The sequence below is a fragment of the Budorcas taxicolor genome, chromosome Y, assembly GCF_023091745.1.
Source record: "Budorcas taxicolor isolate Tak-1 chromosome Y, Takin1.1, whole genome shotgun sequence".
Lineage (NCBI taxonomy): Eukaryota > Metazoa > Chordata > Mammalia > Artiodactyla > Bovidae > Budorcas > Budorcas taxicolor.
In genome coordinates this window covers 1,450,929-1,472,514 of record NC_068936.1, presented here as the reverse complement: position 1 = coordinate 1,472,514, position 21,586 = coordinate 1,450,929, and the positions used below count along the sequence as shown (strand labels likewise).

Here is a 21,586-nt window from a genome sequence, read left to right as displayed (position 1 = left end):
GACATAACTATACAGAACATAAAGCAAAGGGGCCCATGACATAATTAAAAAACAAAACAAAACTGAACTGAGGGACACGGTTATTCCACACTTGTCATTTGTCATTCAGGAGCAAAATCTCTCATTAGAGGTTATCAGCAGCTTAATTAAGTCTCTGGGGTGAAGGTAAAAAGAAAGATGACCTTTAAAACCGAATTGCATTGCCTAAGTCATAGACAAATCACTTTTCTCAGTCTTGCTACAGTTATATTTGTGGGAGAAGATCTGATGTTTTTTTCCATAACTGCAGGGTGTGGAATTGTACAGATGCCCCCAAGATCCCCAACCCCCTGGTCTGTGCATCCCATAAAAATCCTGCCTTTCAGCGTCATCCTGGTCCTTGCATCGCATGGATGTCAGTCCAGTGATGAGGTTGCAGAGATGAGCTTCCCTGGTGGCTCAGCGGTAAAGAATCTAGCTGCCAGTGCAGGAGACTTGGGTTTAATTCCTGGTCCAGGAGGATCCCCTGAAGGAGGAAATGGCAACCCACTCCAGTATTCTGGCCTGGAGAATCTCATGGACAGAGGAGCCTGGCAGGCTACAGTCCACGGGGTTGCCAAGAGTCAAACATGACTGAGTGACTAAGCACACAGCAACACATAGCAGATGTGAAGGGTTTTTAGGAATGATGACACTTTTTACTGCAGGATTAGGATTCCCTAATGAAAGTGAAAGAGGAGAAGGGAAAAGTTGGCTTAAAGCTCAACATTCAGAAAACTAAGATCATGGCATCTGGTCCCATCACTTCATGGCAAAGAGATGGGGAAACAGTGGAAACAGTGGCTATTTTTTTGGGCTCCAAAATCACTGCAGATGGTGACTGCAGCCGTGAAACTGAAAGCAGCTTACTCCTTGGAAGGAAAGTTATGACCAACCTAGACAGCATAGTAAAAAGCAGAACATTACTTTGCCAACAAAAGTCTGTCTCATCAAGGCTATGGTTTTTCCAGTGGTCATGTGTGGGGCCCTAGATGGGAAACCTTGAAAAAGATGGGCTAGCTTTGCGGTTTAGAGCAAAGATGGTGCCTGGTGGAAGAGATGAGGGCACGGCCTATGTTGTTTGTCAAAACTTTTGATTGGCTCTCTTGATTTCCGTGCACGTGGAACAGCGCTAGATCACCATAGACTCCTGTTAAAATGAAGACACGTGATGATTTGACCTTTAAGGTGATTGGTGCAACTGTAGAAAGTCCCTCGAAAAACCCCCTTGCTTGCCTATATAAACCAAGAGTTTGTGGCAATACAGCAGAACTGCTTAGACGGAACCCCTGTCATGTCTGATTGTCTCTCGCTCGGCTGAGGGGCTGGGTTGGCGGACAGCAGGCTCACCTCTCCTCACCTCTCCTCGGGACCCCTTGGCTTTGCTGAGGGAAGTTCCACTGCCTCTCTCTTTCTGCGGAGTTCCCCCCGCAGTCATGAATGGATGTGAGAGTTGGACCATGAAAAAAGCTGAGTGCAGAAGAATCTATGCTTTTGAACTGTGGTGTTGGAGAAGACTTGAGAGTCCCTTGGACTGCAAGGAGATCAAACCAGACCATCCTAAAGTAAATCAGTCCTGAATGTCCACTGGAAGGACCGATGGTGAAGCTGAAGCTCCAATACTTTGGCCACATGATGCAAAGAACTTACACATGTGAAAAGACCCTGATGCTGGGAAAGATTGAGGGCAGGAGAAGGAGGAGATGAGACAGAGGATGAGATAGTTGGATGGCATCACTGATTCAATGGACATGAGTTTGAGCAAACTCCAGGAGTTGGTGATGGACAGGGAGGCCTGGTGTGCTGCAGTCCATAGGGTTACTGAGACTCAGACACGACTGAATGACTAAACTGTCTGAGTGAAGCTGGAAGGGATGCCTTATGTGAAGATTAAAAAAAAAAAAAAAGCTCAGCAGCATGATGTTTAGTGAGGATGTAGGTAAAATTACACCTGAATTCAAGGAATGACAGTATAACCCCTCTGAGTGGCAGATGGGTGATCAGACAATGATTACACAGTGAATGGAAAATGTGATAGACCACTGCTGCTGTGATTTATGGAGTCATGGATTTCATGCTTTAGTGGACCGAGTAGTCTGAATTTCAGCCCTAGGTAAGATCTAAGGTTTAAACTGAGATCTTTTAGTCAACTCCAGCTTTCAGGCTGGGGTTGACCAGTGGGAGGGTGAGGGGAGCAGCACTGTGTTGTGAAAGTCGCTCAGTCGTGCTGAACTCTTTGTGGCCCCATGGACTGTAGAGGCCATTGGATTCTCCAGGCCAGAATACTGAAGTGGGTAGCCTTTCCCTTCTCCAGCGCATCTTCCCAACCCACGGATCGAACGCAGGTCTCCCCCATTGCACAATTCTTTACCAGCTGAGTCACAAGGGAGCCTGGTGTTGGGACAGGGCACATCCAAAAACTGTAGGTGCATTTATATGGTCTTTCGGTTGATCACGTGCTCAATCGCACAGCGTGTCCAACTCTGCCACCCCATGGACTGTAGCCCACAGGCTCCTCTGTCCAAGGGATTCTCCAGGCAAGAATACTGGAGCGGGTTGCCATGTCCTCCTCCAGGGGATCTTTCCCAGCTAAGGATGAAACCTAGTGTCCGCGGCCTTTCCTGCCTGTTGTCCGGGCGCGGGAAAGGGCTGGGCCTTGAGCCGCCGCCCCAGCCGGACCTCTGGCCCGATGGGGAGCGCCACTCATACCCCGCGACCCCTACCCCGCGCCATGTCACCGCGAGCCCCGAGCTGCAGCCTAGCTCGCAGCTTCCTACTCCCCGCAGGCGGGAGGAAGTCCCACGCGCGCCTCGACCCAAGGCCTCCTCATCCCGGTGCACCGGCCTCTACCCGCTCCTCAATCCTCTGGGCACCTTGCGGCAGCCCGAGCGCGTCCCGCCCCTTGATCTACAGCGGCTCGAGTCCCCAGCCCCCCACGCGCGGGACCAGCTCTTACCCAATTGTGCTCAGTGCGCGACCCCCTTTCCTGTGCGCGCGCGCCGTCCCCGACCCGGCACGAGTCCCCCGTTTCCAGCACGCGCGGCCTCAGGCCCCACTTCTTGCGCGCGCGGGGCCAGCCCTTACCCCCGCGCGAGCCGGCCCTTTCCTACGCAGATGGCGCGAGCCTCCTTTTCCTGTGCGCGCGGCACCCCCTGGCACACGAGCCGTGAGCCCCTACTTCCTCTGCGTGCGGCGCGGTGCGAGCCCTCCCTTGCGCGTTCGGGGGCCCCTGCGACCCGCGGCGCGAGCCCCCGCTTCCTGGGGGCGTGGCGCGAGCCACCACCTTCTTGCTCGGGCGTGGCACCTCTGGGAAGGGTGTCCTTCCCTGCACACGAAGAGTTCCCCAGTTGAAGGCCATGTTCCCTCAACTCCCAAGAAGGAGGTACCCACTTGCGGGCCCCGTGCCCTCAACTGGGCATGGAGGGGTTCCCATCTGCGGGCCGTGTTCCCTCAACCGCGTAAGGAGAGGTCCCCACTCGCGGGCCGCGGGCAGCAGCTGGGCATACAGGATTCCCGACCTTTGCTGCGCACTCCCAGGAAAACACACAGATGGGTCCCAGCTCGCGGGCCTGGCACCCTCACTAGTACACACAGGGGTCCCCACCCGCGTGTCTTGCGCCCTTAACTGCGCACACACCGGTCCCCTCCACTGGGCTGTGCGCCCTTAACCGCACACTGAGGGGTCTGCACCTGCCTGCCGTGCGCCGTTAACCGCGCAGAGGCGTCCCCACGCTCGTGCAGTGCGCCCTTAAGCACACACGCAGGGCTTCTCTCCCGCGGGCGTGTGCCTTCCATCGCGCACGCAGAGGTCCTCACCACAAGGCTGTGCACCGTCAACCGCTCACGCAGTGCCGCGGCCAGCACAAGCAAGAGTTGCACCTGCACAGGGAGAGAACGGAGTGTCCCCGCTAAGAAAAATAAGAGAGAGAGACAAAAGATGGGGTTGAGAGGATCAGACCACAAATGGCTGATGCCTTTCTTTATTAGGCTACAGTATTTATAGGATAATGTACGTGACTTAAGACATGTACAGGATTATTTTTTAATCTCAGGATACAATCACCAGACCCTTACCATTGTGTACAGAGCACTATAAGATTATCTATCTTCTATGACATGTTGCAGAAACAAGACATCTTGGAGCCTTAAGGGCTATAAAAATTCTTCAGGGGGGCGGGCAGGGAGCTTAGGAACGTGCCTAAGGCTCTGCATACCTGCCGAGCAGCTCCCAAGACTTAACCCTTCACGGGCAGTCCCCCGCAACGCAGTGCTTGCCACTCGCAGGCTGCGCGCCCTCAAGCACACACAGAGGGATTCCAACTCGCGGGCCACGCACCATCAACCGCGCACGAATGGGTCCTCGAGCCTGTACAGGCGTCCTCAACTGCACACCTAGGATTGCCCACCCGTGGGCTCTGCGCCCTCAGCCGCACATGGAGTTGTCTTCACCACAAGGCTGTGCGCCCTCCACGCCCATGAAGGCCGTCCCCACTCGTCGGCCACGGGCCCTCAACCGCGCACGGAGAGGTCCCCACTCGCGGGCAGCGCGCCCTCATCTGGGCATGGAGGAGTCCTGACCCCGCGGGATCCGATCCCTGAAAAATGCACAGATGGGTCCCTACTGGTGGGTCTGGGGTCCTAATCCACACACGGAGAGGACCCTACTCGTGGCTCGTGCACCCTCAACAGCGCACTGAGGGGTCCCCACCCGCGGGACGTGCGTCCACCACGCACTCAGGGGTCTGCACTCGCGGGTCGTGCACCCTTAAACGGTCACGGAGGGGTCCCCACTCGCGGGCAGCGGGCCCTCAACTGGGCACAGAGGGGTCCCGACCCGTGGGTCGCACAGGGAGAGGTCCACACGGCGGTACCCGCGTCCTGAAAACGCATAGATGGGTCCCCACTCGCGGGCAATGAGCCCTCAACAGGCCACGGAGTGGTGCGCACCCGTGGTGCGCACGCCCTAGAAAATTTACAGACTCGCAGGCCGGGGGGCGTCACGCGCACAAGGAAGTGTCCCCCACACGTGGGCGGCGGGCCTTCAACTCCCACTAAGAGGTCTCTACTCATGGGCCGCACCACCTCAACCGCGTAAGGAGGAATCCGCACAAACGGGCCTTCAGCATCCTCACCGGTACACACAGGGGTGAGGCCTGCAAAACACAGAGGCGGGTCCCTAACTCGCGGGCCAGGCGTCCTCACCCTCCTATGGAAGAGTCCCCACCGTTGAGCCGCGCGTTCTCAACCGCGCACGCAGTGGTCCCCACCTACGACGGGCCGAGCGCACACAACTCCCATGAAGCGGACCCCACTCGCGGGCCTCACCCCATCAACCTCGCACGAAGCCCCACGGGCTCTCAACCGCGCACGTAGGCGCGCCCTGAAAAAACGTAGACGGGTCCCTACTTGGGGACCGGACGTCCTCACCCACAGAGGGAGCCTTACTCGCGGGCCGCCCGCCCTCAACTCGGCACGGAGGGGTCCCCATCCACGCGCCATGCGCACCGTCACCTCCCGCGAAGGGGGTCCCCACCCGCGGGGCATGGGCCCTCAACTACTAATAGTCCGGTCCCCACCTGCGGGCCCCACACCCTGAACCACGCACGCTCGAGTCCCCACCCGCGGGCCGGGCGTCCTCACTTGCACACCGACAGGTCGCCACCCGCCCGCGCGAGTCGCGCGCTCACCCTGGCAGCCGAGCAAGTCGCAAGTGGTGGCGGCACGCACGATGCACACGGAGGCGGGGCCGCGGGCCGAGGTTGGCGGCGAAGCCCAGGCGACCCTGGGACCCGCGGGCCGGCGCTCAGGAAGCTGCTGCAGAAGGCCGAGAGCCAGGCGGAGCGGGGCCCAGGCACAACGCGTGGAAGGCCCGCGGCTGGAAGCCCAGCGCGAGCTGCGTGGCGGCGTCCCGCGTGGGGCAGCGGAAGGTGCCCAGTCGCGGAGAGGCCATGGGTCGTGCTGGGGACGCGCGCGGCTCGGGTCTGCCTGGCGGCCTGAGTCATGTGCTTGGCGCGGGGGCCGCGGGGAGGGGGCGTCATGTGCCCTGGGCCTCCCCGCAGCCCCCGCCCGCTCCCCGCCCCGCGCTGGCAGAAGAGGCGCCAGGCTCGGTGAGGGCAGCGCGGAACGCCACGAGGCCTCACGAGGGTGATGCTTGGTAGCGAGGAGGAGGGGTGGAGGCAGAGAGCTCAGGGGCGGGGAAGTCCGCTCTCTCGCCGGTCAGCAGGCCTTCCCGGGGGGCGGGGGAGGTTAATTACCCAGAACCCGGAGCCCTCAACAGTGCTGCCTCATCTTAACCCATCTCCCCCAGAAAACACGCGCTCTTGCCAGGTCTGACCAGTGTGGGTCTCTGACAGACTTTATTTTGATTCATTGCCAGTTCATAAACAGTGACTGAGCCGTGATTTGCATTAAAATACTGCGTTTCTATGGCCCCTCTCCGACATGGAAATCACTCCCACAGAGATAGGACTTTCGCTTGAAGTCAACAAACCGTTGAATAAAGGGGAGACTATTTTGCCAGACTGGACACCCACACACACACCCTTTCCACAAACACACACAGCCTTACCACACACACAGCCTTTCTACACACACACACACCCTTTCCACACACACATACACACCCTTTCCACACACACACCCTTTCTACACACCCACCTTTCCACACACACAAACACCCTCTACACACACACACACCCTTTCCACACACACACACCCTTTCCACACACACACCCTCTACACACAAACACACACAAACACCCTTTCCACACACACACACAGCCTTACCACACACACAGACTTTCTACACACACCCTTTCTACACACACACACCCTTTCCACACACACAAACACCCTCTACACACACACACACACCCTTTCCACACACACACCCTTTCCACACACACATACCCTCTACACACAAACACACACAAACACCCTTTCCACACACACACACAGCCTTACCACACACACGGCCTTTCTACACACACACAGCATTTCTACACACACACCCTTTCCACACACAAACACACCCTTTCCACACACACATAAACGCCCTTTCCACACACACACCCTTTCTACACACCCACAACCTTTCCACACACACACCCTCTACACACACACACCCTTTCCACACACACACGCCCTTTCCACACACACACACACACACACACACACACCCTTTCCTGCGCGCGGCGCGGCGCGGCGCGAACACCCTTGTTCCTTCGCACGCGGGCCAGACCTTCCTTATCCCGGCGCGCGCGGTGCGAGCCCCCACCCAGTTCCTGCTCACGCGGCGTGGCGCGAGCCTCCCCTCTTGTGCGCGCGGGGGCCCCGGCCACCGGCGGCGCTAGTCCCCCTTCCTACGTGCCCGGAGCCGCCCCCGGCACGCGCGGCGCCAGACCCCGGTTCCTGCGCCCGCGGGCCTAGCTCTCCCCACGGGGCGACGAGAGTCCCACTTCCTGCGAGCGGGGCGAGAGCCCCCCGTTCTTTCGCGCGTGACGCGAGCCAAACCCCGTCTCATGCACCCCGCCCTGTTTCTCCAAGCGCGCGCTGGGCCCAGCGACTCTCCTCAGGCCCACCCCCACCGGTCGTCTCCCCGCCGCCGCCGCCGCCGCCTCCCCGCCGCCGCCCCCTCCCCGCCGCCGCCGCCGCCGCCGCCGCCGCCTCCCCGCCGCCGCCCCCTCCCCGCCGCCGCCGCCGCCGCCGCCGCCGCCGCCTCCCCGCCGCCGCCGCCCCCTCCCCCCTCTCCCTCCCCCCCCGCCCCCTCCCCCCTCTCCCTCCCCCCCCGCCCCCTCCCCCCTCTCCCTCCCCCCCCGCCCCCTCCCCCCTCTCCCTCCCCCCCCGCCCCCTCCCCCCTCTCCCTCCCCCCCCGCCCCCTCCCCCCTCTCCCTCCCCCCCCGCCCCCTCCCCCCGCCCCCTCCCCCCCCGCCCCCTCCCCCCTCTCCCTCCCCCCCCGCCCCCTCCCCCCTCTCCCTCCCCCCCCGCCCCCTCCCCGCGGGTCCGCCCCCTCCCCACGTTTCCCCGCCCCCTCCCCGTTGGGCCCGCCCCCTCCCCGTGGGTCCGCCCTCTCCGAGGCCCGCCTTCCCCCGTGCGCAGCGCGGTGAGGTCTCGGTGCTCCCTCCCGCCCCCGGCCGAGACTTTCCTTGCAAGTTGCAGCTCAAGTTTGCCCTCGGCCGGTTGGGCTTCTCCGGAGCGTGTGGGTCGGGCGCCTCGGGGGCCTGAGCGGCCGCGCCGCCTCTGCGCCCCGCGCCATGGAGGGCGCTGAGCCCCACGCGCGGCCGGAGCGACTGGCGGAGGCCGAGGCGCGGGCGGCCAATGGCGGGCGCCTGGTGGAGGTGCAGCTGAGCGGCGGCGCCCCTTGGGGCTTCACCCTGAAGGGCGGCCGCGAGCACGGCGAGCCGCTGGTCATCACCAAGGTGAGGGGGTGCGTGGGACTTGCACGGTGACAGCCGGGAGGTGGCCTCGAGGGGCGGGGGATTCGTCGAGGTCGGGAGCGCCGGGCGGGGGCGGGGGGGTTCGGGTGGCGCCCCGCCCCGGGACACGCGTTTGCAGGGGTTCCCCGCGAGAACGTGGGGCGCTGGGAGCCGCCTTAGGTGTGTGGTCCGGGCGCCACCTGGGCCGCCGTGCCTTGTTTCCCAGCCCTTTTTGGCTCCCGGCGCCGCGGATAGTTTCAATGGCTCCTGTTTCAGATCTCTCCCCTCCCCCTCTTGGAAGGGGCCCGGCCCTCCGCTGTCACTCCCGGCCTCGCTAGTGGTGGTCTGTACAGGCGGGCTAGCCCAAAGGTCTGGGGGGAACGTTCCCACGTGCGCCGGGTGGACAGAGCCTGCCCCTCCTGTGTTAGCCTGTCCGGGTGCGTGTTTCTGCACCCCGCCTTGGACCCGCACCCCTTATCTCTAGGACGTGTGGGCGAGCAGCTGCCGGCAGGCCAGCTTCTCCATTCCCAAAAGCCCATCAATATTTACTGACGTTTGGCTTACTGCCCTAGATCCGCGGCCCCCTGGATACTTGCAAAAAAAAACCAAAACAAAACTGAAAGTTTTCAGAGCCCTTTATAAAAGTGGAATTTGATAATAAGTTGCTAGTGTGTGCGTCCATGGGGTCTTAAAGAGTCAAACACGACTCAGCGACCGAATTGAGTGTGCGTGTGCGCGTGTGTGTGTGTGTGTGTAGGGTTTACTTTAGAACTTTGAATTTTTTTGCCTCGAAATAGAAAACTCGTATTGAGACTTAGCAGCTGAGCCTGTATAAACCCGTAAAACACACACACAAACCAGTCGTTTGGTTTTCCCCTGTTTAAAACTGTCTCTTGGTCAGTTTCTCTTGGAAGGTCTGGGCCGCACCATTCCTGGGGACAAAGTTCTCTTTAAAATGCAAAAAAATTCTTGGCTCTCAGAAGCGTTTAAAGGTGACTTACTGTTTTTTTCTCTGCTTTTCTGCTTCACCATGGCTGGAAGCACTGAACTGACTACTAACCTGCCCCACCGGATTGAATTTAGGAGGTGGTGTGGCTTTGTTACCTAGATAACAAATGAGAGACCAAAACTAATCTTTTTATTTTCTCTCATTTTTTTATGGTTATAAACTAGAGACTCTGAGGGGAAACCTGCACAGAATTTTTGTTGAACTGGGGGTTGAGTATCTTTGTTGTTGTAAGTTTCACCCAGGTGCAACCTATTAATGCATTGAACTCTTTGAAAAGTGGGAGGCAGCTTAGTGGGCAGACTTTCTGCAGGTGTGGTGCTCCCTGCATATGCCTTACAGCATAGTAGCTTGAGCCTTTTAAATAATGCGTTTCACCAGACATTTTGGATGGTAAAGGTTAAAAAGATACCAGGTGAATCCCCCAAACCTTTAGACCTTCAGGTGTTTCTTTTAAAAAGGGACACACGCAGATCCAATTCAAGCTGTCTTCCTAGGATCTGTTGTTAGAGCAGATCGAATAAGTGGTACAACATTGCTGAAGGTAGTGTCTTGCTTTGGGGGCTTCCACTGGGTAAGAAAACTGGCCTAAAAATTCAGTTGTTTTACCGGAAGGTGGGGAAGAGGATTTCAGAGTACCTCCCCCTTTCTCTGTACCCCAAGTCGTAACACCCCAACCACCGAGTTCTTAGTGGCATTACATCTTCCTGTGCAAGAGGGGCCCCTTCTACAAACCAAAGGAGGGGGCGGTAGAGCCTGTGGACACAAACCAGGGCCTGTGCAGACCACTGGGGGCTGTTGGCTCCTGATTTAGCCCCTGATGGGCTCTCCTGGTAGTTGCTATGGTTTGGGTGTGTGGGGCTGTGTATGTCTGGTGTGGGATTGTGTGTGTGTCGTGGGTGTGTGTGTGTCTGTGTGGCTAGACTGATAGCAGCGTACACACTGTGTGTGTGTGTGTCTGTCTTTGTGGCTAGACTGGTAGCATTGTACACACTCTGCATGTGTGTGTGTGTCTTTGTTTGGCTAGACTGGTAGCAGTGTACACACTGTGTGTGTGTGAGTCTGTGTGAGTTTCTGTGTGTGTCTCTGGCTAGACTGGTAGCAGTGTACACACTCTTCATGTGTGTGTGTGTCTTTGTTTGGCTAGACTGGTGGCAGTGTACACACTCTGCCTTTCCAGATCATGCTTCAGGGTTTTGCAGAAATAAAGCTGCTTGTGATTTTAACCTGACATGCTCCTATGTCCCTCCCTTAAACTGCTGCTTGGTTTTTATAGGTGTTATACTGTGACTGGAGATAATGTGGTTTCTTTGCTTAGGATGGAGAGGATTCAGGACAGTTTGGGATGCCCGTGCTAAATTTCCACTCACACTTGTGTATATACATGCACAGGTGCATGCTGTCACACGCGCATGTGTATTTTTTAACCACACATTGTATTGTGTGGTATTGGCAGTGTTTCACCCGCTTGCATTTTCTGCTGGATTAAGTCATCAGTGATGTTTGCTCATGATCCAACAGCTGGTTGTTAACAACTAAAGTAATTAACTGTCACTTTATTAGGAAAGGATGGAGAAAAGTGTGCCCATTATAATCTCTTAAAAAATGAAAGTAGGTTGTTGTGATGGAGACTGGGGAAAAGTGTTCCACCACCAGAATTTGGATTAATCCAAGCTTTGAGTCTTTTCTTTCCCAGTAGCTACTGAAACATATCTGCTGCTGCTGCTAAGTCACCTCAGTCGTGTCCAACTCTGTGCGACCCCATAGATGGCAGCCCACCAGGCTCCCCCACCCCTGGGATTCTCCAGGCAAGAACACTGGAGTGGTTTGCCATTTCCTTTTCCAATGAGTGAAAGTGAAAACTGAAAGTGAAGTAGCTCAGTCGTGTCTGACTCTTCACGACCCCATGGGCTGCAGCCCACCAGGCTCCTCCGTACATAGGATTTTCCAGGCAAGAGTACTGGAGTGGGGTGCCATTGCCTTCTCTGAAACATCTCTAGGGCTCATTAAATAATCGGTCTTCTAATAGCTTTTTTTACATTTAAGAAATTACATGGTTACATGTTAAAGCGCTGGGGTATTTTACAGCTCATTTCTAACAGAATCTGACTTGGAAGAAGCCTGATCCTGTGTAAGATGTATGATGACGAATGTCTTGGTTGAAAGCCTCCTGGGAGTGTACAGCTTTGAGCTAGAGGTGATACCAAGAACTAGGCTAGCTCAGTCCCTGATTTCCTGATGGAGTTTTATTAGCCCATTTTATAAATGGAACGGCCCTGAGGTCACATCTTGAGAAGGGCCCTGAGGGTCAGATCTTGACCCTGCATATTTCTGCTTCTTCTCCAGTTGGAGACATGGGTTCGATCCCTGGGTGGGGAAGATCTCCCTGGAGAAGGAAATGGCAACCCACTCCAGAATTCTTGCCTGGGGAATTCCACGGACAGAGGAGCCTATCAAGAGTCGGACACGACTGAGAAGTGAAATTAACACCACCACTACTACCGCCATGAGGGCTTTTCAGCCTTGGCACTTCTGATGTTCTGGGCTGGATCCTTTTTAGCTGAGTGGGGTGTGTGTGGGGGGCGGTCCTTTCCTGTGTATTGTAGGGTGTCTAGGAGCAACTCTAGCCTGGACCCACTGGCAGTGTAACCCCCTCTCCCATGTGTGACAACCGAAAGTGTCTTGCCCACATGCCCCCTGGCACAAAATCGCCCTCGCTAGAGCACTGAAGATGGAAATGGCAACCCACTCCAGTGTTCTTGGCTGGAGAGTCCCAGGGACAGGGGAGCCTGGTTGGCTTCCATCTATGGGGCCGCACAGAGTCCGACATGACTGAAGCAACTTAGCAGCAGCAGCAGCAGATGAACTGTATGCCACTTTTGCTTTGAAAGGATTTTAGCTTGGAAAGCTGTGCTTTATTCTTCTTTTTGAAGGTGCTTGGGGGCCCCTGGGATGGGGAAGACTGTCTTCTTCCTCGGCGCTGGCCCTGATAATAGGCTTTATTTACATAGTAAAACTCAAACAAATACTTGCTTCATCTGCATTTTTTGTAGCTGGAGAAAAGGAAATGGGAGCAGGAACTGCTGAGAGCTGTGTTTTATGGGTGCTCAGCGGTGGCTGCTGGCCAAGGAACTGCCTTTTGTCTGGGTCAGAGTCAAGGTTAAAGGGACCCTGGCACCCCCAGAGTGGCATTGTTGGAATCTCAAGTGCATGCGTGGTGAGTGAAGTGAAAGTCTCTCGGTCGTGTCTGAGTCTTTGTGACCGCCTGGAGTAAACAGTCCATGGGTAGGCCAGATCCCAACCCAGGGCAGGTTCAATCCCAGGGATAGAACCCAGGTCTCTTGAATTGCAGGCAGATCCTTTACCAGCTGAACCACTAGGGAAGCCCACGAATACTGGAGTGGGTTAGCCGTTCCCTTCTCCAGGGGATCTTCCCAACCCAGGGATCGAACCCGGGTCTCCCACATTGCAGGCAGATTCTTTACCAGCTGAGCCACATGGACTCAGTCCCCCAGAAAAGCAGCCAGCAAGATTTGTAACCATTCAGCACCTTGACACTGACTTGTAAGCTTGTGGTTTACCAGGGCCAGGGGAAAAAAAAACACAAAAGGCCGTTTTTTTGTTCTGTGTGTGTGTGCAGCAGAAATAACATCCCTGCCCTAAGGAACTCCAGAGACCTTGATGTGTTCGCATCTCCGAGGCTCTGCTTTGATGCGGGCCCTCTCAGGAGTGTTGCCCATAGGTTGAACGCTACAGTTGGTGGGAGTTCCTCTCCATCAGCTCAGCAAGTGGAAGACTTGGGTGGGGTGGGCCAGTAGGGGGGTGGTTGGGAGAGGGCCTGACTTCTGAAATGTCTGTGGAGATGCTCAGATTCCAGAAGGGCCACCGGGGTATTCACTGGAAAGCCTGAAGTGTGCCAGCTGGGTGTCAGCAGGCCCCCTGAGGCCTCAGGAATGTTTGTTAACCTCTGGAAGGAATGAAGCCTTGCTTCTCCTTTTCATCACATCTTAGATTCCCCTCCTTCCCCTTTCCCCTCCAACCGGGAATGCCAGAGCCTTTCCTTGAGCGCCGCCAGAAGAAAGACAGTCATCTGGGCCTTCCCCGGTCCCAGGGGTGGCTCCTTTGGGACCTTGATGAGTTTCAGGTTGCCTCTTGGGGACCAGGACCTCCTGGGGAGGTGCGGGGGCAGGGAACTGGCCAGTGCGACCCCTCTCCTGGGTCTCCAGACCCTTAAACCCCTCACTGGACTCAAGGCTATGTCTTTAAATGTCCTTCCCAGTTTGCAAGCTGAAGGCCGGCTGGGGGGGGTGGGAATCAGGACACACACTGGGGGGTCGGGGTGGGTGCGATTGGCCCACACAGCCAGGTGAGTGATGTCCCAATTCAGAGGTCCTCCTGATAGTGAAGGTTCAGAGCCGTTGGTGGGTCGCCTTGTGGTCTGAAAGGGGCTGCGTTTTTTATGGGTTGTGCTGAGTCATGCTGATTGGTGACCCGGTAACCCCTCGTTGGGACAAGCTGTTGTCACTGATGTCCCCATATTTGCCCCCCCAAGAGCCAGGCTCTTTGTCAATGACCATTGAAGGTTTTGAAAACAGGGCATCTGTAGACGTGAGCTGTGAATTTTTTTTTCATTAAAAAAAATTAATTTATTTTAATTGGATGCTAATTACTATATTGTGGTGGTTTTTGAAACATGTATATTAGCATATGTGAAATAGCTGACCAGTCCACATTTGAAAAGGGCACTCAAAGCCTGTGCACTGGGACAACCCAGAGGGATGGGATGGGGAGGGAGGTGGAAGGGGGTATTTGGGATGGGGGACACAGGTACACCCATGGCTGATTCATTCATGTCAGTGAGTGTGAATTTTGGTTTTGTCACAAGTCCTGTCTGACTGTTTGCGACCCCATGTACTGCCAGGCTCCTCTGTCCGTGGGTTTCTGCAGGCAAGAATCCTGGAGTGGGTTGCCATTTCCTCCTCCAGGGGATCTTCCTGACCCTTGGGATCGAACCTGCAGCTTCTGCATTGGCAGGTGAGAAATTCTTTACCGCTGAGCCCACCTGGGAAGCCCAGAGCTATGGATTGGGAACTGATTTATCTCAGCCTCTCTGCGTTTTGCTTGATGTCTGTGTTGAAGCAGAATCCCACAGCCGGTTTCCCAGGGCTCCATAGACAGAAAAGGTGGGTGGGTAAGGGCTGGACTCCTCCAGCTTAGCTACCTCGGGTACTATGGTAGCCAGGGCAACTCCTGGGCATGGTGAGGTCCTGGCCACTTTGAGGCCAGCTGCAGTTTGTGTCTGTTTGGAGGAAGAGTGGAGTTCCAAAGACATGTTTGTATTTGAAAATTCACAGTGTGGTTTAAAATAAAAGGTGGGGGTGAGTCCCCCCCGCCCCATGCTGAAATACCTTTGCAGTTGGTAGACCTGCCTGCCAACTGGCCTTCTGATGTGTCTTTCTCCCCCTGTGCCAGCCTCTGCCTCTTTGGGTCCTGTGAGTTCTCACCTCTGGTTCTCAGGACGTGTTTTCCATGTGGGGATGGGAAGTTGCACAAAAAACCTTCCGTCCGGTCCCACCCCCAGCTCTGGTGCTGGAGCTTTGAGGTGCAGAGGGTGGAGGAGGAGGGTGTATTCTTCCTCTCCTATTAGCTTGTTACATGTTAGTCACTCAGTATGTCCGACTCTTTACGGCCCCATGGACTGTAGCCCACCAGGCTGCTCTGTCCGTGGGATTCTCCAGGCAAGAATACTGGACTGGGTTGTCCATTTGCATTGCCAGGGGATCTTCCCGACCCAAGGATCGAACCTGTATCTCTTAAGTCTCCTGCATTGGTGGTTGGGTTCTTTAACATATTAGCGCCACCTCAGAATTCCCAGCTCATCTTGACTCATGCATAAACCCAGAGGCTTCTAAGCATGAAAAGCTGTAAACTTGAGGTTTGCATCACACTTCCCCACCGGGAAGGATTTTGCCCTTCCTGGTCCAGTTATGAGTAGTTTGGAACATGTCCTAACGTTCACCCTTCGAAAAAAGAAAATGACTTTGCCCGAGAGCTAAATGTAGAAAGGAGAAGGACAATGAAAGACTCATAAAAAAATTTAGTGGTTTTCACCTTGTCCTAACTAGCTGGGATTTCTTCACTCACCTTTTTATTTCGCAGCCGAAGAAACCAGGCTCTGTGTCAGTGTACAAATAAACCTGGGTCTGTGAATTTCTTTGGGGCCCTGGGGAGCTTTGCTCCTTGTATACTGGGCACAGTGTAAACAGCCAACGAGATTATTTCAGGATTTAAAGGCTGAACAGACTTTTTATTCAGTCTCGTTATCTCTTTTACTTTTCATGCACCGCAGTCAGGCCATCCTTTGAGGAGAAATTTCTGCAAGCTGAGCTCTCCCAGGCTGAACCTTCCACCCACATGAAGGACTTTGAAAGTGCTCAGGGTTGCATGGTTCTTTTTTGGTCTTTTTTTAAAAAAAAAAAAAGCTTGCCAGTGTTCCAGAGAGGGAGGGTGTAACTTGTAGAACAATTGTTTTCCTGTTACCTGGGTGGATCAGATATCTGCATGGCTCTGTGATACACAGAGCCTCTTGCATTGACCAGTAGGGATGTTAAGGCCCCTCTTTGGGGAAACTTGTCTAAGTACAAGCACAGTAGGTTATCATTGAAAAAATAATTGGAGTCACTTGATGAGGATGAAAGAGGAAAGTGAGAAAGCTGGCTTAATACTCAACATTCAAAAAAACTAAGATCATGGCAACCATCCCATCAGTTCATGGCAAATAGATGGGGGGAAAAGTGGAAATGGTGGCAGATTTTATTTTCTTGGGCTCCCGAATGACTGTGGACAGTGACTATAGCCATGAAGTTAAAAGATGCCTACTCCCTGAAAGGAAAGCTATGACCACCTAGACAATGTATTAAAAAGCAGAGGGACTTCCCTGGGGGCCCAGTGGCTAAGACTCTGCAGTCCCAATGCAGGGGGCTTGGGTTTGATCCCTGGTCGAGGAACTGGCTCCTACATGCCATGACTAAGACCTGGCACAGCCAAATAAATAAATAAATCTCATTTAAAAAAGCAGAGATATCACTTTGCTGTCAAAGGTCCGTACAGTCAAAGCTATGGTTTTTCCAGTAGTCATGTTTGGACGTAAGAGTTGGACCATAAAGAAAGCTTAACTGCTGAAGAATTGATGCTTTAAAACTGTGGTGCTGGAGAAGACTCTTGAAAGTTCCCAGGGCAGCGAGGAGATCAAACCAGTTCATGCTAAAGGAAATCAGCCTTGAATATTCATTGGAAGGACTGATGTTGAAGCTGAAGCTCCAATCCTTTGGCCACCTGATGCGAAAAGCTGACTCATTGGAAAAGACCCTGATGCTGGGAAAGGTTGAAGGCAGGAGGACAAGGGGGCAATTGAGGATGAGACAGATAACATCATTGACACAATGAACATGAGTTTGAGCAAGCTCTGGGAGCTGATGAAGGACAGGGAACCCTGTTGTGCTACAGTCCAAGGGGTCGCAAAGAGTTGGACATGGCTTACTGAACAACAACTTTATTTCAAGTTTGAACAAATCAGACTGTTCTGAAAACCAGGATGTTCTGAATTGCACAGTCACATTTTAATCTCCTGGTTATAAAGTTGGAGGCAGTACCTACCGCCTTGGTTGGATGAATTGAAGAGAGTTGGGGTAGCTTCTGCTGCTGTTGCTGCTGCTAAGTCGCTTCAGTCATGTCTGACTGTGCGATCCCATAGATGGCAGCCCACCAGGCTCTGCCGTCCCTGGGATTCTCCAGGTAAGTACACTGGAGTGGGTTGCCATTTCCTTCTCCAGTGCATGAAAGTGAAAAGTGAAAGTGAAGTTGCTCAGTCGTGTCCGACTCTTATCGACCCCATGGACTGCAGCCTACCAGGCTCCTCTGTCCATTTTCCAGGCAAGAGTACTGGAGTGGGGTACCATTGCTTTCGCCTTTGATCTGAAAGTTTTGGTCACTTTAGGGGTAGCCTCCAAAGTGACCAAAACTTACAGATCAACAGTGAATTGTGAAAGTTCAAGAGAACCCAGGCAGGGTAGATTACAGTGAGGGCTCTAAAGGCAACATTTTTACTTCTTCAAGTGAGGGAAAGGAAGCAGTAGTTAGTTAGTGTATCTTTTTGAGTTTTGCTTTTATTTTTTATCAAAGTGACTCTCCCACAGTTTAAATAATCAAATAGTTCTTTGGGGCTTGTTATTAAACCCAGCAGCTCCCCACTTGCTTTTTCCTCTAGAGAAGCTGTTGAAACTTTTCAGCTAATTTCTTTGGGCATTTGCTTACATTCTATCTTGCTATTGCTTTTATTTGTTCTGTTTCTGGGTGACTTCCCACTTGGGATGTGGTCTCTTTTCCACGTACCTCCTGCCCACCAACTACACAGACACATAACTTGGGGCCCCCAACTTCCCAATATAACTACGACCATAATTTTGGACAGAAGAGGGGTTTTTTTCAGCTTTAGCGCTTTTAACCTCTGGGACCACATAATTCTTTGTGGTGGGCACTGTCCTGTGCAGTGTGGGCTGATGGATAACACCTCAGACGTCACCCATGAGATGCCTGCACAGACATCTCCATCTCCTGTAGTCGAGATGATCAAAAAAGCTTCGCCAGGTGTCCCCTGCCGGGGGAACAAAAATCTTCCACTTTGAGAACCACCAGATTAGCAGTTTTCACTGATTATGTACTGGGGTCCAGCCCCGGTTGGATCCAGGGTATCCGAAGCATGGACAGCGAGGCAAGAGAGGTATATAGATACAGGTTTATAGACTTAGAGATATATAGAGAGATAAGAAAACAGTTAAGAAAATAGAGGAGAGAAAAAGACTGATATTCCTTGGTTTACACAAAAAACTAATAAAGTCTCAAGACAAGAGACTTGCTCTGTTCACGTAGGCCACAGGCGCCCACTTGAATAGCGGAGGGTGCCCCACCTTGGAGTCCCTCTCACGTGGTCTTAGAAGCCCGGGCAGAAAAGTGAACGCAGAGACCCTCTGTGTTCCAAGGGATCAGCCTGAAAAAGGGAGGGAAGGAGAGGGAGAAAGAGAGAGAGAAAGAATTGACATGAGGGAGGCCAAGTTTGTGCAAAAACCCCATAACTTTATTTTCAAAAAGTGCTTATATACCTTAAGTTTTACAAAATGGAAGATGCAGAGTCATGCAGGGGCAGCAGTCCTGACCGTTATCAATAACCAGGCTTTCTTTATGCATATCTTTCCGTATACAAAAGGTCTCAGGTGAGTTACATTGTCTTCTGGCCAGGAGGCCTGTTAACATTTTATGGCTTTTTTCCTTGATAAATGTTAATCAACCAAAAAACTCATTTTCCCTTGAAGTGTTTTTCTTTAATCTGCATCACCCTCAAATTACTAAATAAAGTTACATCCTTATATCCTTATAGAACAAAGGTGCAGTGGGTTACAACAAAGAAAGTGCTTAACTCAAAGATCTCAGGTGAGTTACATTGTCTTCTGGCCAGGAGGCCTGTTAACATTTTATGGCTTTTTTCCTTGATAAATGTTAATCAACCAAAAAACTCATTTTCCCTTGAAGTGTTTTTCTTTAATCTGCATCACCCTCAAATTACTAAATAAAGTTACATCCTTACATCCTTATAGAACAAAGGTGCAGTGGGTTACAACAAAGAAAGTGCTTAACTCAAAGATCTAATGTTGCTACTTGTTTTTTCTATATACCAACTATATTAATTAGTGCACTCCCGGGTACCCAACAAATAAAGGATATGAAAACTTGGCAGCAAGTATTGGCTCAACAATGAAACCCTTAACCAGTTCTATTCTAATGATTTTTAACTTCTCAAAATGCTCTACATTCCTAGAATTTTTAAGCTTCCTGTGCTTCTCGAGGTTGGGAGGCTGTAAACCATCAAATGCGTAGTTGTAAGAAGTCCGGATAAACCTGTAAGGCAAGTTAGAAAGCTACCAGAGGGGTCTGAATTGAAACACTCCAATTACCCCCAGGAGACTTATTAACTAGAGCTCTACGTTAATTTTCTTTAGAGAAAGGTGGTCGGGGACAGCCCCCCGTTAATGTCAGATGTGTTGGTGAGAGACATGAAATAATAAAACAGACAGATTCTGGTTTCGGGGTAGATGCTCGGGCAGAGGATCCCTTGAGACCTGATCTGCCTTGCCCTGTCAGGCTCTTCCGCATGACCTTGTCATGGGTGGGATCTCCCATGCTGGCACTCCATATGCTTTTTTGAATGCCAGTGCCAACACTGCTGAACCTGGTGGTGGAAACTCTGAATTTTTTTTTTCCCCTACACCAAGTTTTCATTATCACCGATGTTAATGATAGGTTTTGTTTCTTTGCCTTATTTCCTGAGTATCATTAATTTATCCTCTACATCTTCCCAAATTGCAAAAAATCATTTTCTGTATTCAGACACACCAGTGGGGGAGTGTCTTTTGAGACCTTCTTTGTTTGAAAATGTCATTAACGTACCATGACAGTAACTGGATTGTTGGGTATAGAGGGCAGAGTTGGAGACAGTTTTCCCTCTGCACTTTCTTTGTAGCTGGTGTTCTCATCTCTGCTGGTGTGCAGTATTGTTGGGAAGACAACAAGCCCTTCTGGCTCTTCATCCTTTGGGCTGGCTCTGATTTTTTTTTGGTCTTATTTTTCTCTTCTCTCTACTTTGGTTCGTCTGGGGAGATGGCATGCTACCGTGTCTTCCAAACCACTGAGTTTGTTGCAGGAAGAGGGACCCCTTCCAGGGCCCAAAACTGGGCTCTTGTCTTACACTCAGAAATGAATTGTCTGAGGAGACACATGTGCTGACAAAGCAAGAGATTTTATTGGGAAAGGGCACCCAGGTGGAGAGCAGTAGGGTAAGGGAACCCAGGAGAACTGCTCTGCCGCATGGCTTGCAATGTTGGGTTTTATGGTGATGGGATTAGTTTCTGGGTGATCTTTGACCAGTCATTCTAATTCAGAGTCTTTCCTGGTGGCACAGGCATCTCTCAGCCAAGATGAATGCTAGCGAGAGGGATTCTGGGAAGTGGACGGACACGCAGTGTCTCCTTCTGACCTTTCCCGAACTCTTCCGGTTGGTGGTGGCTTATTAGTTATGTATTCCTTACCAGGATCTCCTGTCATGAAACAACTCATGCAAATAGTTACTATGGTACCTGGCCAGGGTGGGTGGTTTCAATCAGTGTGCTTCCTGTAAGAAGTTTTTCTAAAGTACCTTTTTATTTCTTTTTCAAAAATTTCATTTCTTTTTGGCTGTGCTGGGTCTTTGATGCAGCGTTGGGTTTTCTCTAGTTGCAATGCGTGGGCCTCTCATTGCAGTGGTTTCTTTTGCTGCTGAGCACAGGCTCAGTAGTTGTGGTTCAGAGGCTTAGTTGCTCAGCCACATGTGGGATCTTCCCATATCAGGGGTTGAACCTGTGACTCCCACATCACAAGGCAGATTCTTTACCACTGAGCCACCAGGGAAGCCCCTCAGTTAAGTTTTAAATGTGTGCTTTTAAAAGAGTGCAGGCTTGAGATCACAGGCTTAGTAGTTGTGGTGAAGTGAAGTGAAGTGAAGTCGCTCGGTAGTGTCTGACTCTTTGCGACCCCATGGACTGTAGCCTACCAGGCTCCTCCATCCCTGGGATTCTCCAGGCAGGAATACTGGAGTGGGTTGCCATTTCCTTCTCCATGAGAGCTTCCCAACCCAGGGATCGAGCCTGGGTCTCCCGTATTGCAGGCAGATGCTTTACCATCTGAGCCACCAGGGAAGTCCATATTATTGATTTACTGGTTATTAAAGAACCTAAAGAAACAGTGTGGTGCTTGGGCTTAGTTGCTCCGCAGCCTGTGGGTTCTGACTGGCCCAGGGATTGCACCGTGTCTCCTGCACTTGCAGGCGGAGTCTTTACCACTGAGCCACCAGGGTTATTGCTCTTGAATGTTCCTTTTTGATACCATACTGATCCTGTTTCATGGTTCTTCTTTCATATCTGTGAGTATATCAAACTGGCTTTTAAAAATGTCTTCTGCGTAGATTCCATTTCTGAGCTCTGCTGCTGTGTGTGTGTCTGTGTGTGGCTTCTGTCTGCTCTGTTGGAGGCTCAGTCTGAATGTCTAGTGGGGGGACCTTGCT

General features: G+C 52.8%; 1 protein-coding gene across 1 annotated transcript in view; it reads left to right on the top strand.

The window, feature by feature from the left end:
- The first annotated feature begins 8,270 nt into the window (after positions 1 to 8,270).
- LOC128071024 (protein Shroom2-like) overlaps positions 8,271 to 21,586 on the top strand; it is a 143,682-nt gene continuing 130,366 nt past the window's right edge. The window contains exon 1 of the mRNA XM_052664018.1: positions 8,271 to 8,435. Coding sequence (XP_052519978.1) covers positions 8,271 to 8,435 — 165 coding nt within the window. The remainder of the gene's footprint in view (positions 8,436 to 21,586) is intronic.